This window comes from Lycium barbarum, chromosome 6 (assembly GCF_019175385.1).
Source record: "Lycium barbarum isolate Lr01 chromosome 6, ASM1917538v2, whole genome shotgun sequence".
In the NCBI taxonomy this organism is placed as follows: Eukaryota; Viridiplantae; Streptophyta; class Magnoliopsida; order Solanales; family Solanaceae; genus Lycium; species Lycium barbarum.
In genome coordinates this window covers 113,280,102-113,301,535 of record NC_083342.1, presented here as the reverse complement: position 1 = coordinate 113,301,535, position 21,434 = coordinate 113,280,102, and the positions used below count along the sequence as shown (strand labels likewise).

Here is a 21,434-nt window from a genome sequence, read left to right as displayed (position 1 = left end):
GGGTTGGAGCTCTTGTTGCCATAATTATAGTTGTTGTAATTCCCTTGATTAGGATTGCCCTGATCATTTCTTCCATAATTATTCCCTTGGAATTGTTGTTGAGGATTTTGCCATGGGTGATTACCGGGACCTTGATAGTTTTGCCGTTGATAACCCCCTTGCGAGTTATTAACATAATTAGCATCCTCATATTGTGGCTGCCCTTCTAGATAAGTTTCGTCAGAGACTTGGTACATTCCGGGCGCATGAGGTGGCATCTCGTTGACAACATTCACACCTTTGGCTTCTTTCTCCATAAGCCTTTTCGATAATAAATCCACGGTGGTTTGCAATTGAGCGAATGCATGATCTCGCTCATGATTTTCTTTGGCCACCGTGGTAGCAGAGGGACTACCATATGATAGAACTTCGCTATCACTCGAATGACAGGCTTGATTGTGGGTAGTAAGCTTGTCGAGCAACCTGGTGATGTTGACAAAGGATTTGTCCATGAAGCATCCCCCAGCTGCAGTATTGACAACTATTTGATTCATGGTATCTAGCCCCTTGTAGAACTTCTCGGTGAGGATTGCATCCGTAAATCCATGAGTCGGAGATTGAGCTAGATAATATTTGAAACGCTCCCATGCTGCATATAACTGTTCCCCCGGAAGTTGTTTGAACCCAAAGATCTTGTCCCGAAGCTCAGCCTTTTTGCTTGGTGGGAACCATTTTTTTAAAAATATATTGGCCAACTCGTTCCAGGTGTGAATAGTATTGCTGGGTAGCTTTTCATACCATTCCCTCGCTTGGCCAGCCAAGGAATATTTGAAAACCCGTAACCGCAGTGCATCAACACGAACAACACCTTGAGATTGTTGAGAACATACATGCACGAAATTCTTCAGGTGTCGAAGTGGACAGTCCTCCGAAGAATTTCAGAAATAGCCTTCAAGTTTCAATAGCTGATAGATAGAACTATCAATTTTGAAATTTGCATTTCCTGTTCTAGGCGGAACTACGGCTGAAGCATAATCAGCTTCGTCGATGAATTCCGCAAATACATTCTCATCCTCCTCTTCTTCTGGTGCAGGATGGTTCACTTGGATTCCCCCTTAGTTTCCTTGATTGCGATGGGGTCTTCCTGCCATGTTCACCTGGTTCACTAAAACAGCAAACGAGGTGTGATGGAATAGAAAAAGTTTTAAAGAATAGTACACAACAATTAGTAATTTCTAAACCGTATTCCCCGGCAACGGCGCCAAAATTTGATACGCTCAAATTACACCTATTAATGGTGTAAAGCGAACGTTGTCAAATATAGTAACCCAACAAGGTTGGGGTCGAATCCCACAGGGAATATGGAGAGAAAAGAGTACTAATCGTATGCGATACCAGTCTTTAAATGCTTTAATCCTATTCCGGATAGTTTGAATTGATTGTTGAATAATGTAATTGAATACTTTGACTTAAAATGTAATTAATGTGAGAGAGAGACTAAGGCTGTGTTCCCCAATTTGATTAGATATTATGCTTCAGGTTTCAAAGTGATATACTTCTAATGGTTGTTCTATGAATATGCACTTGGTCTCTTAAAGACTTCTTAATGTTTCCCAACAGTTAAGCAGTATTTCCTCTTTATGATTCTTCCGAATATAAAAGAGTTACAATCGAAGAGCGACCAATAATGCCAATTTAGACTTATTCTTATTCCTAAGTTAGTCTATTAAACGAGGGTTAACGCCTCGAGTCATTGTTATTCAATCTTACCGATATTGACTCTCTTTCCCAAGAAAAGTCAATATAATGGCTTCGGCTAATGCTTGCAATCATTACCCAACGTTACAACTCAAAGATAGAATAAATAACAACAACCATTATGCATATATCAATAATAGAAACCCATTCACATAATACCCATCATGGGATTCACAACCTTAGAATTGAAATTAGCTACTCATAATGTTTCTTGACAGAAAAAGCTTAAAGATTAACATAATACACTTACAATGCTAATACAAGATGGAATGAGAGTGAAGTTGTTGCCTTAAATGCTCCAACCACTTCAAGATTAAAGACCTAGGGTTTGTGCCTCTAAAATAAAATCTGAATAATGAATTAAAACCCTGCATTATGTATTTATAGAGCCAAAAATCGCGCCAAGTTTCTGGACAAAAATGCCCTTACGCCGCATTGTTACGGACCGTAACTCAGGTTACGGTCCGTCCTTCATTTCGTCATTTGACCACTTGTTGTTACGGCCATCACGCGACGGACCGTAACCTGTGTTACGGTCCGTCCTCTGAGGCGTCACTTGTGACTTTACTTGGCAACTCTCTGGAAATTTGGGCCCTGTTACGGTGACATGTTACGGACCGTAACACTACACCGTAACACTGATGGTTTCATTGAAAACTCTCTGGAATTTTAGCTCCTGTTACGGTGACTTGTTACGGACCGTAGCATGAGTTACGGACCGTAACACAACACCGTAACACTGATGGTTTCAATGAAAACTTTCTGGAAATTTAGGCCCTGTTACGGTTCAATGGTACGAACCGTAACATGAGTTACGGACACCGTTACGGTCCGTAACATGAGTTACGGACCGTCGCTTAGCTCCAATTTGTCCGTTTTTTCAGCATTACTTCTCATTTCCGATCCTTAGTTAATCAACCCTATAAAACACAAAAATAACATAAGAAACAATATAAAAACACTTAAAATCAAGCAACATTTCTAGTTACAAAGGCATAAAATGTGCCAAAATTCACGGCACATCACCTTTTTATGAATTTGTCCTCTGATATTCGGTTGATATGGATATTTTGCATCGTGGAGTTACCCGTTGCTATTCAGTCGATATGGATATTTGGCGTCGTGGAATCCTTTAATATTCCGTTGATAAGGGTACTCCGTTGATAAGGCATTCTGTCGATATGAGAGTTCCATCGATATGAACATTCCATTTTAAGGGCTTTCCGTCGATATAAACATTCCATCGATGAGGGCGAACCGTCGATAAGGACATTCCGTCGATATGGTGATTCCCTTGGTAATGGCATTCCATCTTCTTGAGCAAGACTTGACAGTCTCAAGGTGACAGAGGCAATGTTAATCTCTCGTACCATAAGCTGAATGTTTCATGGATACGTCATTGAAAGTAACCCCACTCGTCAGTCTCAAGGTGTCGGAGCCAATGTTGATCTCTCGCACCCTAAGCTGATTATTTTGTGGATTTGTCTTTTGATAGTCCGTCAATATGGACATTTGGCATAGTGGATTAGTCCTTTGATAATCCGTTGATATGGATATTTGGCGTCGTTGATTTGCTGTTTGATATTCTGTCGATATGAATATTTGGCATCGTGGATTTATCTTTTGATGTTCTGTCGATGTGGATATTTGGCGTCGTGGATTTTTCCTTTGATGTCTCATCGAGATGAAAAATTGGCATCGTGAATTTGTCCTTTAGTATTCCGTTGTTAAGGGTACTCCATCGATAAATGCATTCCATCAATATGAGAGTTCCATCGATCTGAACATTCCATCATAAAGGCAAGCCGTCGATATGGGCATTCCACGGATAAGGGTATTCGTCAATAAGAGCATTCCATCGGTAAGGGCATTCCATCTTCTTGAGCAAGAACTTGTTAGTTTCAATGTGTCGGAGGCAATGTTAATCTCTCGCACCCTAAGCTGATTGTTTCATGATACGTCATTAAAAGGAGCCCAACATGTCAGTCTCAAAGTGTCGGAGGCAATGTTAATCTTTCGCACCCTAAGCTGATTGTTTGATGATACGTCATTAAAAGGAACCCAACTTGTCAGTCTCAAAGTGTCGGAGGCAATGTTAATCTCTCGCACTCTAAGTTGATGGTGTCATGGATATATCAATAAAAGGCTACCACTCATCAGTCTTAAGATGTCGGAGGTAATATTATTCTCTCGCATCCTAAGCTAATTGCTTCATGAATATATCAATAAAAGGATGCCGCATGTCAGTCTTAAGATATCGGAGGTAATATTATTCTCTCGCAAATTAAGTTGATCTCTGATGAACTTTTTGTGTTGGACCTAAAAAAAAAAAAAAAAAAAAAAGAAGACAACACAGGAAAAAGAGGGGAGAAATTACACTCACCGTGACTTGAGAAGCTGCAACTGATGAAAAAATATTGGAGAGCATATCCCTATTTATAGATGGGTAATGACGGTTATCCACTCCTAATCCAATAATAATTCAATAAGGAGTCCTAGTTGGTTTGAAAGACTATGTCTCAATTCAATTGAGAAGGGAAAGGAAAAGGGCTACAGTCGGTGCAGCACCAAGCACGTCAAAGTCAAAATATTTTCCTTAAATGTTGGATCCTTCTTTCATTAAAGGAAATTGGAACCTTTGGTACTATTAGGTCCATATGCCAAGAATTTCATATGTACGTGATTTATAAATATTAAATATACCGCATGTACAAACGTGGATTGGCGTTAAAATCTCAAGAACGAAGGGTATAATGGGCATTTTCTTGACCTGCAGTTCAAAGTCAGTGATTCAATAATACTTCAAGACATCTTTTTATATTCGACAAGTCTATACCTCGATAAGTCTTAAAGTAGGGCATTTGTGGATAGTGAAATTGTATTAAATTTAAATCTTCAAGAAATTCAGATTATATTAAATTCAAGATATATTAGTCCAAACAAAAATTATGGATTAATATAATTGGATTAATTATTTAAGTCCAATAAATATGGCTTTAATTAATGATACGATTTTGTTGGGCTAGTCCATTGATTTGGCTACAAATGAGGTGCCCACTTTTCCAAGCCGAAGGCGTCATCTTATCCAAGAGGCCCAATTTGGTGTCACGTGTCAAATGGCGTGGCGTGACAAGTCAAATGAAAAAGCCAATAGGGTCATGCCACGTGTCAGAATGATGCAGCATGCCTAGTTAAATCAAAGGCCATTGAAAGTGTGCCACGTGTACAAGTGACATGTTCCGACCAATCAAATATCGCCACGTCAACTGAAATCTGACTGGCCGAAAGAAGTTCGTCTTTATCACAACTCCTCTATCCTACAACTATAAATAGGGCTCTCATAATTCAGAAAAGGGGACAGAAATTCTAACAAGAAGCCAGGGAGAGCTCGTAAATCAAACACCGCAGATTTTTCTACAAGCTAAAAGCATTCAAGTATTTCTCTAGAAGTTCTAGAGATCAAGACGGAGATTAAAGATCAAGCTTCAAGCCCGTGAATCCAAGTACAAGTTCAAGATCAAGACCACCAGATTCAAGATCAAGCTCAAAAGCCCTTGAATTCAAGTACAAGTCAAGATCAAATCCATCAGTTCAAGATCAAGCTCAAAAGCCCTTGAATTTATTATTGAAAAGACGAATCAAAGGAATCATAGAGATTGTAACACTTATATTCTGAAATCAAATAGTACAACGATTGTTGCGATATTTTCCTGTCTTGATTATTATTTTCTCGACGCGAATTTTATAGTCTACACCTATATTCTATTATCTGTATTTCTTTTATTAATAAGGTAAAAACTAAGGAAACCAGAGTCTTGATTTTAGTACAAGCTTCTAACTGCTGCCTGCTGAAGTTAATTTTTCTCCATGGAAAAGAACATATTGTGCAGTGGAATAGAAAATTAGCCTTCAACTCATTGAATTTTGATACTTGTGCTTTTTTAGTTAGAACTATTTTGCCAGTTGCAACCATTGTCGGAAATACCATTCAAATAACATACCACTACCACGGTTGGTTCAGTGATGTGATCATTCAAGATCAATGGTCAACTATATAGAATTTCTCCTTGGCCACCAAATTCTTCCTGCCTTTGTTCTCCCGTGAACTCTATAACCAAATACAGGGCATACAAGTGAGCTGTTTTCTTGTTCAGAAGTTCCTTTATCATCGGGAATTGAAGCATTCTTGCATGTATCACGGATAGTTATTCAAGACAATACAAGTTACTCGTTTAAGAAAAAAGTTCTCAAGCTAAGAATGCGGTATATAATCAAACACGGATTTTACATTGGATATTATCAAGATCCAAGTATGGAAAAGATATACAATATCAACTGGATTGTATGCACTTAATAGAAAATAAACAGTACAAATTTGATATACAAACACGCGTGATTCTCAGTACCTTTGCCTAATTCAATTACATTCCATGCAACTAACTTACTGCACAACATATAGAAACAAATCAAACTTTGAATATTTCTTTGGTTTCCCGGTCTTACTTTCAGGTTCCCGAAATTTGTTCAACTCCTTGGCAATATGACAAAATTTTCCTTGAGGGCAATGATTAAAATCAGATTTCAGAAAACTTTCCACATAACACCAGAAACCTATAGCATACTATCAGTCTTAGCTGGAAGTCGGCGGAAGAAATTTAGGGGTGCTGATGGCAATTTGTGGCGGAACCTGGGATGCCTCATCACATAAAATCCAGACAGGACAGCAAGCACCTGAAAAGGTGTTTCATACAACACAATGGCAGCGACCAGGCAGAATAAAATAAATAGTACAGTGGCACGGGGGTCTCGCCAACTAAGCAGTGCCTGGATTCGCTCACCTTGCGTGGCCACATCTCCTACTACTGTCTGAATTCGACCAGCCAGACTTCTCAGACGATCATACCTCATCCTAACAAGTTCTGAACTCCGTGATGTAGGAAAGGTGTCGAATTCCTCATCAAGCTCATCAGGATGTGTTGAATCAGCATGTGATATTCTTGTGTTCATATGAGGAGGGTACCTCGGCCGGTACCGATAGTTCCAAATCCCTATTAGGCACATGTACAGAAACACTGTTGGAAGGATTAATTCTGGGAAACAGACAAGCATAAGGAAGAGAACATGTACTAATGATGTCGCGATAGGATTCTTCCACATGCATACATCTCCGAACCATTTCCCAACAGAGAATAATCCACTAAAGACGGACATCAGCCTGAAAAAGTTTGCTTTGCTGCGCCTCATGCTCCACAGGTGCGCATCTGCATCACTCATGTATTCAACCACTTCTTTTCTGAGAGGAGGTTCTGCACGGCTTAGCCGCGCAGCAACAATATTTACAGCTTGATGTCGCAGAATATCTTGCTGTGCTACAGACAATGGCTTCACATAATGCATTTTTGGTAAAAGCGGTTTAGAATATTGAAACATCATGTTGACCATTGATGTACATGAAAATCGTATGGCAAGATGCAGTTCTCCCATCTTCTTCACACCCGACGGGTGAAGGACAAGCAATGGATAAGTATGTGTGTATACTCGACCAGTTTCAAGTGTTGAGACCCGAATGCGAACCTTCCCAATTCTCATGTCTCTTTTGCCATTTGAACCTTTTTCTTCAAGCTGTCCATTGTCAAACACCCCAACTGTCAGAACAGTAGCTGGATCATAGACTTCCCAAGTGTATTGCTCATTAAACTTTGGATTTAAGCTGTCAATAACTGTCCTGGTCCGCACCCACTTGTGACCATACTTGGCCACACAATACGTATCTGTTGTACCCCTTCCATCTCTTGTTTTTGATGGGTTTAGTCCATCAACATTCAGGATACCTAATTCCAAGATACCAATTGATGGCTTCCACAGCTGCTTTATTGTCGGTCGGAGATCGCTACTATGATGAGTTGACTCATCAAGTACATGGTATCCTCCATCCAGTGATACACGAAGATGGACCCTACTGGAGAACTTATCTTTCTTCTTTGGCTCTTCAATCTCAACCGAACCTGGTTCTTGGAGGTTATACCATCTTGATCGAACAAATCGATCATCTGCTCGCCTTTCAACAGTGTTTAATGGTATAATGACCATTCCCAGGGCCTCATCTTTGTTGGAAGCAACACGATCCTCAACTGAAAGTATCAAATGTTCTTCAAACGGTTCAGCAGCAACAAACATCAGTTCCTCATTCCACATAGCATTCATTGTTTGAGATCTAATTGGTTTAGTCCTCAGCACCTGGTTACCAATCCGAGCCTTCACATAGACATCAGGAAAACGATTTTTCTCTGACAGAATTAAGTCTTGTGCTTCAATAACATTGACACGAACATACCACAGCCTAGGAGAATGATACACTTTCCCGCGGATTTGCGTGGACGGCACCGACATATTTATTGGACTAGCTACATCTGTATGGTAAGCATCAGGAAATGCTTCATCAGCCTGTGTACCAATCCACACTGCGAACATCAGTTCCCCCTTCTTTTTCTCCCCTTTCTTGTTTTCCAAGCGATACCACTCTGGAGCCAATGGACTATCTGGAGGAACTCGGGTTGGAACTTCATGCAGATCAACTCGAACAATCCCAACAAAGTCATCTTTCAACATATCCTTGTCTTTAACCACAACATCCAAAACAGATGACTGCATTCTTTCTTTAGCAAAAGCAAACACCGTATTCCATTCTGGACTTTGAGTTTTCTCAAAGTGTTGTGTGACTCCTTTGTAGTTCCCAACTCTTACTTCAACATAAGGGTCAAGACTTCCTGTGATATCTTTAGAAGGCAAATCTTGTGCTTTCACGACTCTTACAAACAGGAATTGCATAGGCTCAACAAGGTCATATGTGCCGGATGTTCTGCCACCTCGAATAACTCGGCCCCCCACTATACGCCCTCCTCCAAGGACAGGGCTTGTCTCTTTCAGTGAATATTCAACTGGCTGCTGTGAAGATGAACCTGAGTACATCCGCACTATTTTCGGCCCCTGAGAGGTAGATTTCATCTGATCAGACCCAAACCTTGTCGGTTGATGGGAATCTGCAAAGGAAGAATAAGGCTCTTGTTGTTGGTGCTTTGCGTTTGGCAGGTGGTGGAATGTACGCCTAGACCCTTTTTTATCATTAGCGACTGGTTCAGAGATGAAATCCGGAACATGTTGTGTACGTTCATCACTTGGGCTTGAAAGGGAACTGATATATGATGAAGAATCCGTTGCAGGATATGAGTTTGATACCCTAACCGATGGATCATCAGTTACAAAGACTTTCAGGCCAAGCTCTCCCCTAGCACGCGAGAAAATGCCTGCCTTCTCCAAAGGGTAATGCAAAACAACAGCATCTGAGTATGGAACAAAGGATGATCCATTGATCTTGACCATCCCAAGGGATGATTTAGAATGGCTTGATTTGTTGTTGTTGTAAACAAGAGCTTCAAGTGTGAGGCTGGACAAGTCATGAGGATCAGAAATGTTGAAATAGAAAGTCTCATTCCAAGCAGGGTCCAGATCTCTTTCTTTGATTGTGGTGCGAAATTTTTGGCCATCAAAGTGAAGCTCTACAAAGGGACTAGAAGAGCCTTGCCCATCTTTAGACAAAAGATTGTGGGCACCAACAACTTCAACCCCAAGCTTGAGGTTACTCATTGAGTATAATTAGGATAGTTCTGAATCAATTCAAGAGGGAAGATTGAGCAAATCCAGTCAAGTAGGTGAAAACTGCAAAACAACATTAATATCATCATTAGGGAATATTCTCACAGTGGAACACTATAAAGCAAACTTCAAAAATCTACTACATAAAATGATAAGATACTGCAATTCAGCAGCAAAATGAAGAAGCAAATGGAGCAGACCTGACTTTACTTTACTGTCATATCAGAGAAAAACGCAGTCAAGTCTACAACATTTTAAAAGCTTCCATTTCACCAGCTAACATTAAAATACAAAGATAAACTCCGTGAATAACATAATCTTCTTGAGGACACTAGACCAATCAACAAAAAAATGAAACAGAGAGAGATAGAGAGATAAAGCACTCTTTGTCGTCAATCAATACAAGATTCGAGGTATTAAGTCAGGGCACACTACTTAAGAGACATCATATACTCAACTCAACAGAAAAGTATTTATACAGTATATAAGAAAGGAGGCTCTGTCCAGAAGAAGTGTTTGTAAAGTAACTAAAGCAGGCAGTTGTCACAAGGGAGAATCTTTTATATTAAGTTATGGAGAAACAACAAATACTTGTAAAAAAAACGAGTAAAATAGTATAAGTGTTTGTAGAAAGGAGAGATGGTTGGCATCTTCCCTGACAGAGAGGGAACAGCTTTCAAGCTTTGCCTATTATCAGACTCATCCGATCACTACTTGCTTTTTAATCTTCTTTTTAACGTTGGAAATTAATATAAAACAAAAAAGAGTTAACAGTCAAAGCAAGAAAATCAACCATCTTTTGTAGGAGAAGATTGGACAGAGGAATCTTTGAGGATATAGATAACTTAACCGTAACAAAAGACCCCTTTTGATGAAGATGTCACAGAATATCCTTAAAGTTCTCTTATCAAAAGCCAACTCAAGATTGAGAAACAAGAAGAATCTGAATCAACCTTGAGGTACTTTCTGTAGAATCTTTGACAGTTTTTCCTGTACTTTCACAAATCATTTTAGGACATAGATTTGTTTAACTCTTTTTATTAATGTGACCCCACTTCAGGCCAACAAATTCTGTTAAGCTTCTAAGAAACTGTTATATACTTGCAAATCATGGTGGCCATCAAAGTTCACCTAAGACATGTAAGAGATAGAAGCCAATCCTTGTTTCACAAAACTACTGATTTCTGAAGGAACAAAAAACACCCACAAACATAAATTGAAAATAATAACTCAACTTACACAAAAAGTAGACAGCTGAGCAGATACCTTTTTAGACACCTAACACTAATTAAAAAGTAAAAAATAAACTCCTTTTTGTGAAAAAAGAAAGTTGATTTATCATCTGATTTCAACACAAGATAATCTAACAAAGAAGGAAAAATACAGTAGTATGACAAGTAAGCAACAAAATGAACTATACACAGTGACACAGAGAAAGATAAATCAAACAGTATTAGATATAGACCAAGATCCTAGCAGAATAATAACAGGAAAACAAAAAGAAGAATTAAAAAAGAATAAAAGGTGCACCTTTTTTCTTCTCAACTGAATCTTCTTTTGAATATAATCTATATGTGTTCTCAATATTCTTTGATTCTCAACTTCAAAAGAAAAAAGGACCCCTTTATTTGTTCACCATGAAAAAAAAAGAGGAGGAAAAGTAATTAATAATAAGAAGAAAATGAAGGAATTGGTTGAAGATGGTGCAAGGAAAGAGACGGAGATATGTTCAGTCATCAGTGTCGTGGAAAACGACATAAATTGTTGAATATTAGTTACGGACAAAATTAAAAATATTTCTATACCTGCCCCTGCTTACATGTTACATGTACACTAGCAAAAGAAGAAAAAGATTGAATAATACTCGCTCTTGCCTAATAAAATTAAAAAAATTATATTTAAAAATAATTTACAGTCATATAAATATTTTAAAAATCCTTTTTTATTTTAGCAGAAGTTGCGGTACAAAAATGGCAACATAAAAGGACAAGTACTGACAAAGCATTTGAATGGTCCACCACTTCTCTATTGGTCCAAATAATATCACTATCTTTCGTCACTATTTATTTTCCTTTTTTGCGTTTCCTTTTTTATTTCGATTTTTCTGTTTTTTTTTTCTTTTTCTTTTTTCGTTCTTGTTTGGAAATTTGGGGGTTCACATCAACGAGTCCGGAATCAAAATGCCCAAAAAAAAAACATTTTGAACCAAAATACCCCAATAAAAAAAAAAATTACCAAAGTACTCATAGCGCAGTAAAATACTGCTCTATAGCACTAACGGAGACGGAGCCGTTAAGTGCTATAGCGCAGTATTTTACTGCGTTATAGAAAAAAAAAAATTTGGTACTTCTATAACGCAGTAAAATATTGCGTTATAGAAGTACCAAAAAAAAAATTTCTTTCTATAACGCAGTAAAATACTGCGTTATAGAAGTACCAATTTTTTTTTGTATAACGCAGTAAAATACTGTGTTATATAAACAGTACAAAAAAAAAATTGGCCGACTTTATTTTTTGCAACACTTAGTGTTATTTTTCATACTTTGACCAATAATTAGTCGTGTGTCAAGATTCCGAAACGTCAATATTTTATATAGAACCTGATATTTTTTTCTGCGTACAATAATGTAGGCTCAATACATCAAGGATACGTAAACGTTCGGATCGTCATTTTAGGGATTGAAAAGGTGTCCGAAGTAAGTTTTGTTTGAAAAAACTTAGTGTTTTTTCCATACTTTGACCAATGATTAGTCGTGTGTCAAGACTCTGAAACGTCAATATTTTATATAGAACCTGATATTTTTTTCTGCGTACAATAATGTAGGCCCAATACATCAAGGATACGTAGACGTTCGGATCGTCATTTTAGGGGTTGAAAAGGTGCCCGAAGTAAGTTTTGTTTGATAAAACTTAGTGTTTGACTGTAAGGTTAGTTTAGTCAACTTTATGTGTCGAGAAAATTAGTCAGCTTTATTTTCAAAAATTGAAACCGTAGAAGTGAAATTAACATTCACAGCTACATTACCCCGGAATTTTTACGTTGAAATTTATTGCGTATCACCATCTTATAAGTAAATAAAACTGAAAATTTCATGCCTATTTGGGGGAAAATCGAAATTGAATGGGATAAAAGGCGTTTTTTTTAAAATCGGCTCGGCCAAACCGCCTTGTGGTCATTTGTCCGCATAGATCTCGAAAAAATACGCAAGTTCAAAAAACAAAAAAAACGCGTAAAACGGACGTTCGAGCGCAAAGTTATGACCATCTAAAGTTTCACGACTTTACAACTAGTTTTTGTCCATATATTTTTTATATTTATATTCAAAATAAAGTTATGTCTTGATTAAAAAATAACACGCTTAAATCAAAATCTTAAAAAATAAAACACCCTAAAGTTTCCAAACAAAACTTACTTCGGGTACCTTTTCAACTCCTAAAACGACTATCCGAACGTCTACGTATCCTTGATGTATTGAGCCTACATTATTGTACGCAGAAAAAAATATCATGTTCTATATAAAATATTGACGTTTCTGAGTCTTGACACACGACTAATCATTGGTCAAAGTATGGAAAAAACACTAAGTTTTTTCAAACAAAACTTACTTCGGGCACCTTTTCAACCCCTAATATGACGATCCGAACGTCTACGTATCCTTGATGTATTGGACCTACATTATTGTACGCAGAAAAAAATATCAGGTTCTATATAAAATATTGACGTTTCGGAGTCTTGACACACGACTAATCATTGGTCAAAGTATGGAAAAAACACTAAGTTTTTTCAAACAAAACTTACTTCGGGCACCTTTTCAACCCCTAATATGACGATCCGAACGTCTACGTATCCTTGATGTATTGGGCCTACATTATTGTACGCAGAAAAAAATATCAGGTTCTATATAAAATATTGACGTTTCGGAATCTTGACACACGACTAATTATTGGTCAAAGTATGAAAAATAACACTAAGTGTTGCAAAAAATAAAGTTGGCCAATTTTATTTTTTGTACTGTTTATATAACGCAGTATACAAAAAAAAAAATTGGTACTTCTATAACGCAGTATTTTACTGCGTTATAGAAAGAAATTTTTTTTTTTTTGGTACTTCTATAACGCATTATTTTACTGTGTTATAGAAGTACCAAAAAAAATATTTTTTTTCTATAACACAGTAAAATACTGCGCTATAGCACTTAACGGCTCCGTCTCCGTTAGTGCTATAGCGCAATATTTTACTGCGCTATGGATACTTTGGTAACTTTTTTTTTGTTGGGGTATTTTGGTTCAAAATGTTTTTTTGGGGCATTTTGGTTCCGAACTTCACATCAACGCGGTTAGAACCAAAAAAGGAAATTTTCTTCAGTCAGACAATGACCGCTATGGAAAAATACTTACCTATATTGAGTGTTTAGTTAAATCATAGTATTAATTTGTTATAATCCAATAATAAATTGAGAGAATAGTATATATATATACTATCTGTACTAACTAATCAAGGTAAATTATAAAATTTTATATTATTAAAACTTCTTGTGTATTCATTAATGAAATGTTATTCAACCATTGAAATCATGTCATTTCCGATTCACTCCACTGTGGTCCGTGGTTAAGATTCACCTCTCTGTTTTTATTTTCTTCGTATCTTCGGAGTGCATGTTTGATTATCAAAAAGATAATGTTTTTCCTGTCCAATCTTATATATAATCAGTACTATTTAAATTGCATAATTTTGCATAGTTGATTATAAAAAAGCTAGTACTCCCCCGTCCCGACTTATGTGATATAGTTTGACTAGATATAAAATTTAAGAAAGAAATGAAGATTTTTAAAATTTGTAATCTAAAATAAGTCAAAGATATTTATGTAGTTGTAAATCATCTCATTAAGAGTGAAAGGAAAAATTTCAAGTCAAATTATTTTTAAAGATAGAAATGTATCATTCTTTTTGGGATAGACTAAAAAGAAAAGTGTATCACATAAATTGGGACAGAGGTAGTAATATTTTGTCCCATGTTATAAACCGTAATTGCTTATTTATATTACGGTATTTGTCGTTTTTCAAACAATTCGACGATCACAAATACTAATATATTATTTCGCGCTCTTATGTAATTTGCACAAATAAAATCATTCACACCGTCAGTTTATTTATTTGAGTTACAAGTTGGAGGTCAATCTCTAGCGTTTCGCCAAAAACTTACCTTGTTATAATCCACGGTGAATCACCGGAAGTAGGGGCGGAGCTATCCTTGCCAGAGGGGTGTCAAGGGGTCGGTTTCAAGCGACACCCCTTCGCCAAAAAATTATATTGGATAGATTAGGAAAATTTTAATTTTATAAGTATGTATATAATTGTTGAAACCCCTTAACACAACCTGATGGTTTAGCACAGTGGTGGAGGGCTTGCTAAATTTGCCTAAAGTTGTGAGTTTGAACTTGGATAGCAATGCAATTATATTTTTTAACACTCCTTAATATATATTTTGGGTCCGCTACTGATCGAGAGTTTAATACCATGAATTTTTGAGATGTAGACGTTCAGCAAATTGATCTGGAGTTCTTTCTATTTTTTTTTTCTTTTTTCCTTTTTTAAAATAATGAAATATTATAGCAGTACGGATGCGTGCTCTACCTTATTTCTTTTTATTAGGTCACGTTGTTCACGTCATAAAGTAGTTTTAATCAATATGAGTCAATCAAAATTATTCGAAAAGATATTAGATACTTTATTAGTGGTTGCAGTGTCATCTCAATTGAGGTAGGGCTTACCATTTCTTCTTTTTTCAAAAATTAACTGGAAGGAGGATAGTTTATTAAACCACAAAATTTAAATTTGGACTCAGATCACCGAGTCCGAGTGTCAGAACAAAAGTACAAATTTAAGGGCAGATATGTTTTATTTTTTATAAATTTCAATGAACATTATATTAGAAGATATAAATTTGAGAAACGCAGGGAAAAGTCAGCAGAGGCGGCAGTTTAGCTTACCCCATTTTTATACTCTCTCCGTCCACTTTTACTTATTTAATGTATTAAAAATAAATTTTTATTTGTCAATTTTAACATATTAAAAAATAATTTTTTTTCTTATTTTACATTTATATTAATTACTCATTTTTAAATCACTTTCTAAGTCTTATGAGACTATACACTAATTAATATACGTATTATAGTAAATTATATATTTTATTTATTAATTTTTAAAAAGCCTATAAAATTAAAAGTAGATAAGTAAAAGTGAACGGGAGGAATATCATTTTTCAGGCGTACTTGATTTAATTTGTTAAATAAAAGCATTGACTTTGACTGACTGGCCTGCCAAGGAGTTTCCTGGTAAACAGAAATTTAGGAAATAAAGCTAGTAAACAATAATTTGAAGGACGAAATACCAAGAGATTTGTCCTCTAAGCATGCTCGCAGCAGGGGTCAACTCTATAAGCATTACAATTGTATGTGGTTTTGATGGTTTTTATTTACCAACTAATTGTGGGTTTTCACTTAAAAATCAGTAAAGAAAAATGTGACTTCTTAAATGAAGTGCATCTTTTTTCTCATTATACCCATATTAATTGGGGGTCTAGTCTCAATAAATTTTGAAAATGATTTGGAGAATGAGTAACTAATGTTAAGGGTAAAATAAGAAAAAAATTACTCCATAATTTTCACTTGATATGTTAAGTGAACAAATAAAAATAAAATTTTATTTTTAATACTTTGGACAAGCAATAGTGAACAAAAGGGTTAAAAAATTCTGAGAAGTGCTACGTTTTAAATGCTGCCATCCCCGATTAGTGGTCCATTTGAGTATTTGACAACTGAACGGGGAATACGGCTTTGGTCTTGAGGAATATTCATTTAGAAGACACAGAACAATTGTTGCCCTTTATTATAGATTTTTTATTTTATTTTTCACCCAGTGTCCAGTACTCACATTGAAGCCCGATTATATTCAGATTCATGCCGCATAGGGCCCCTTTTGGGGGAAATCGCTCCTTACTAAAGATTTTTCCATACTTAAGACTCGAACTCAAAACCTCTGATTAAGGGAAGAGTACATCCGCTGCACCACATCTTTGATGGTTACTTTATTATAGATTAACTGCATTAGTATTCTCTCGAGTCTCGATATAGCTTAGGAGATGAATGTAGTTAATCTATAACAAATAACCAATAAAAAAGGGACCAACAAACATCAAAGATGTGGTGCAGCGGATGTTACTAATAACTGCATTAGTAATGTGACAATAAATGATATAGAAGTGTGGCCAGTTAGTTATGACTGCCGATTAGTTTTATTTAGGAAAAGAATTGACTAGTGACGGTTTGATACGTGTAATAGGTGCTCTTGGAATGGATTGTGCTCAGCTGGGGATTGATGTAATGAACAACAACTCGTCTCCTCCTCCTAGTTTGCCTGATATAGGTACGAATAATTCTTTGAATGTGGCTGTTAATTTATCCTTTCTTTTCTACTCTAATATGTTCGTGTTTCGGGTAAAAAGCGTACTGAAATTTCCTGGTTGTGCTTGTATGTAAGTAATCTTTTGATGCAAGAGATGCAAATAAGACGAATGAACATACAATCAACAATGATAAAAATGAAGGCACAAAAAATAAGTTTGATGCTTTGGTGAATTTAGAGGAGGAACATGAGCTTGAAACAAGCAAAACAATGGTTGGTTCTTCAGAAGCAGTGAAAGAAACAGCAAAATCATGGGTTGAAGCATCATTTGGAAAGCTGCAAGACAAAAACAACACAAATCAGTCACTGGACAAGAAATCAACACATGATACCAGTGAAAAAACACCACACAACAACGAGAAAAAGGGAAGCAAGGACATTATAAACAAGGAAAACCAATGTAATAAGTACGCACAAGAAAAGGACACAGACGAAAATGAGTGCACCAATATTCAGAGTACAAACAACAAAGCCAAAACTCAACAATCTTCAGAAGCAGTGCAGGAATCATTTGAAATACAGGACAATGATAAAATGCAGCCACAAGATATAAATGCAGATAATGTAGAGATGAATGTTGAGAACAAAATTACTGATAAGGAGCTAATTAAGGTACAAAACAGTGACAACTTATCTTCAATTCAACAAGAGGAGATAACAAAGAATAGGGAAGTGCAGCAACTCAATGTCATTCCTGAGAAACCTCCTGATGGGATAGGCATAACAGATGAGACTTATGAGATGGAAGGTGGCACATTAGCAGGAACTCAAACAGGAGAACAACATATTGAAAAGGTTCAAAGTACTAACAAAGGAGAAAACAAAGATAGGGCAACAGGCAGTAATCAACAACAGGAAGGTAAAATTAAGGATAATGAAAGAGAGGTTGCAGACTCAATATCCACCAATGCACCTGAGGAACAATCAGCAGAACCGGGCAAAGTGGATGACATAGGGGATGATGATGAAGTGGAAAAAAGCAGTGAATCAGTCACATTGGCAAACCAAGATATGCGAAATGTCTCTCCTAGACAAACAGCAAAAGCAAAGAGACAAGCAACACAAAATAGAGGAAAAAGTGTACCACCTAAGGCAATAGGTGGTGTGCTAACAAGGAAATCTTATGCCAAAGGAAACTCTCAATGAATAGCACACTCATTTGGAATATTAGGTCCGTAAACACTCAACGGGCCTTTGAGAGAGTGGTTTTGATGCATAGACAAAATCAATTCAACTATATCGCACTAATGGAACCTTTTCAATATTCACGACACATTGACATGTATAAATTATGGCTGGGAATGGGAACTGCATGGCACAACATTAATGGAAAATATGGGTCTTTGTACATGAGGATTTTTAGGCGGAGGTTACAAAAGATACTACGCAATTATTATCCATTACACTGACTAACTTGGAATCTGGCCGAGTGTTCAATATTACATTGGTTTACGCAAGCACTGAAAGGGCTAATAGGATCAATTTGTGGGATGACTTATATGATCTATCAACAAACATGGTGACACCATGGATGGTTGGGGGAGATATTAATGTCATCCTAGATGCTACAGAGAAATTTGGTGGGTTACCTGTTAATTATCCAGAAGTAGAAGACTTTGCACATTGCTTGAGCATCTGCCAATTAGAGGATCTTGGATTTTCAGGAAGCACTTATACTTGGTGGAATGGAAGATCTGATCAAGCATGTATTTTTAAAAGATTGGATAGATGTCTTGGAAATCAGGCCTTTCATAATTCATTCCCTAATTTTGAAGTGGAACACTTAATCAAACAAGGGTCTGACCATTCTCCATTGAAGTTATCCCACAGAACTGACACTAGAATTATTAAGAAACCATTCAGGTTTCTTAACTTCTGGATCGAGGAAGATAGTTTTTTGGCCACTGTTAGGGAAAATTGGGAGGAGCATTATGGAGCTGATCCTTTTTTCAACATCCACAACAAAATGAAAAAGGTGAGTAGAGCATTGACTAAATGGAGCAAAGAAACATTTGGAGATATCTTTAAACAGGTGGCCACATAGGAAGAAGTGATTAAAGTCCATGAGGCAGAATTTGAACAACATCCTACAAAGGCGAATAGAGAGAGGTTGCAGAAAGTACAAGCAGATCTTATCAGGATTTATGCAGTGGAGGAAAAGTTCTGGAAACAGAAGGCAGGGTTACAATGGTTTAAAGACGGAGACAGAAATACAAAATTCTTTCATGCGCATGTGAATGGGAAAAGGAAGAGGTTACAAATCAAGATCAAAATGGAGTGTGGCTGGAGCAGGAAGAGGAGATAACTCAAAAATCTATTAGATTCTATTCTGATCAATTTTCTGAGAAGCAGATACCTACAATTTTTGAGTTATTGGATCACATACCCCACCTCATAACAGCTGAGCAGAATGCACAAATTAATGAATTACCAGGGGAGGAGGAAGTGAAGAAAGCAGTGTTTGGGATAAATTCAAATAGTGTAGGTGGCCCTGATGGATACACAGGAAAATTCTTCCAATCTTGCTGGAGCATAATTGCAAAGGATGTGATGCAGATGGTAAGATCTTTCTTTTGTGGCCATGAAGAACTTCCTAGATACATCACATGTACAAATCTGGTGCTTATTCCTAAAAAGAAGGAGATTGGTTCTTTCTCAGATCTGAGACCTATCAGTCTTAGTAATTTTACAAGTAAAATATTCTCCAGAATCATTCATGAGAGGCTAGTTCATATACTTCCCAGCTTAATTTCCCCCCAGCAGACAGGATTTGTGAAGGGAAGAAGTATTGTAGAAAATATCTTGCTTGTCCAGGAGATTGTACATGATATGAGGTTAAGAGGTAGGCCTGCTAATGTTGTTATCAAGTTGGATATGACAAAAGCATATGATAGAGTATCATGGTTGTTCTTAACTAAAGTGCTGAGGAAAATGGGTTTTGGAGAATTTCTAATAGACATGGTCTATAGAATCATCTCCAACAATTGGTATTCGGTTCTTATTAATGGTCAGCCTTGTGGCTTCTTCAAATCAACAAGGGGTGTTAAGCAGGGAGACCCTCTATCTCCTACTTTATTCATACTTGCTTCGGAATGTTTATCTAGGGCGCTGAATGCGTTGCACTATAACTCAAGGTTTTCGGGATTTGGAATGCCTAAGTGGAGCCCCTATATAAATCACTTGGCATATGCAGATGACACCATCATCTTTACTTCTGCTGAGGAACAATCTCTACGAGTGGTAATGGAAACTTTAGCAGCATATGAGAAAGTGAGTGGGCAGAAGATCAATAAAGGAAAAAGTGCAGTATTTCTCCATCATAATGTTACGCAGGAGGTGGAAAGCTTGGTAAATAACGCTACCAGAATTCCTAGAAAGGAGTTTCCTTTCACCTACTTGGGAGTACCAATATATTATGGAAGAAGAATGATAGCACATTACAAGGAAATTACTGATAAGATCTTTAATAGGCTTAAATCTTGGACAGGAAAATTATTATCGATTGGCGGAAGGGTTACACTTATAAAGCATGTACTACAGAGTATGCCTATTCATTTGCTATCAGCTTGTGATCCTCCCTCAGGAGTATTGGCACAAATCCATAGAATGTTCGCTAAATTTTTTTGGAGTAATTTAGTTGGGAATTCTAGCAAGCATTGGGTTTCCTGGACTACTTTGTGTCATCCTTAAGAGGAAGGGGGGTTGGGTTTTAGAAGCTTACAAGATGTTTCCAAGGCACTCTTTTCAAATTTATGGTGGAATTTCAGAACCAAACCATCATTGTGGAGGATGTACATGAGTAATAAGTATCTAAAAAAAGATCATGCAGTCACTGTCCACTGGAAGAGAGGAACATACATATCAAAGAAAATGTTGCAATGTAGAGATGAGATAGAATTAAAAATCTGGTGGCAAACTAAGCAAGGAAATTCTTACTTTTGGCTTGATAACTGGACAGGATGGGGAGCACTATACAAACTTATTCCTGAAAACTTCAGAAGGGGCAATACTGTGGTACTAATTAAAGAAGTGGTGACTGAAGGAAGATATGATAAGGGAGTTGCTACCACAGAATCTGGCTGATAATATTATCCAGAAACTGCAGCCACCTGGTCAAGAGGAGGAACTGGACAAACCTCACTGGAAACCTGATTCTAGAGACAAATTCACTGTTGGGACAACTTTTAATTTAATTAGACAAAGGGTGGAACCTAATATACTATACAAGAAGATGTGGGTAAAAGGTTTGCCTATCAAAATCCCTTTCTTCTTGTGGAGATTATGGGGAGCAAAGGTACCACTGGATGATGTAGTGAAGAGATGGGGCTTTCAATTTCCTTCTAGGTGTTATTGTTGTGAGAAACCAGAAATAGAAACCATATCTCATGTGTTTCTTCAGTCACCAGTAGCACAATACACCTGGAAGTACTTCTGCAGACCTATAGGCATCAATATTCAAAACCTACATCTAAGTCAGCTTTTTAACTTATGGTGGGACACTCATGTTAATCATCATGTGAAGTACATCTTTCAGGTTGTTCCAGCTATTATTGTGTGGGAACTATGGAAGAGGAGAAAT

At 36.9% G+C, this 21,434-nt stretch overlaps 1 protein-coding gene, 1 non-coding gene and 1 pseudogene across 2 annotated transcripts; 2 read left to right on the top strand and 1 right to left on the bottom strand.

The window, feature by feature from the left end:
* The first annotated feature begins 579 nt into the window (after positions 1-579).
* Positions 580-686, top strand: LOC132600927 (small nucleolar RNA R71). The gene has a single exon (XR_009567384.1). It is a non-coding gene; the product is annotated as a small nucleolar RNA R71 (small nucleolar RNA).
* A 5,319-nt stretch (positions 687-6,005) lies between these two features.
* Positions 6,006-11,111, bottom strand: LOC132645598 (FT-interacting protein 3-like). Its single transcript, XM_060362669.1, has 2 exons — positions 10,921-11,111; positions 6,006-9,453 (listed from the first exon to the last, which is right to left on the bottom strand). The coding sequence occupies exon 2, from the start codon at positions 9,379-9,381 to the stop codon at positions 6,349-6,351; it is 3,033 nt and encodes a 1,010-aa protein (XP_060218652.1). The 5' UTR covers positions 9,382-9,453; positions 10,921-11,111; the 3' UTR covers positions 6,006-6,348.
* On the top strand, positions 10,011-10,125 carry LOC132601022 (U6atac minor spliceosomal RNA; annotated as a pseudogene).
* Positions 11,112-21,434: the final 10,323 nt, after the last annotated feature.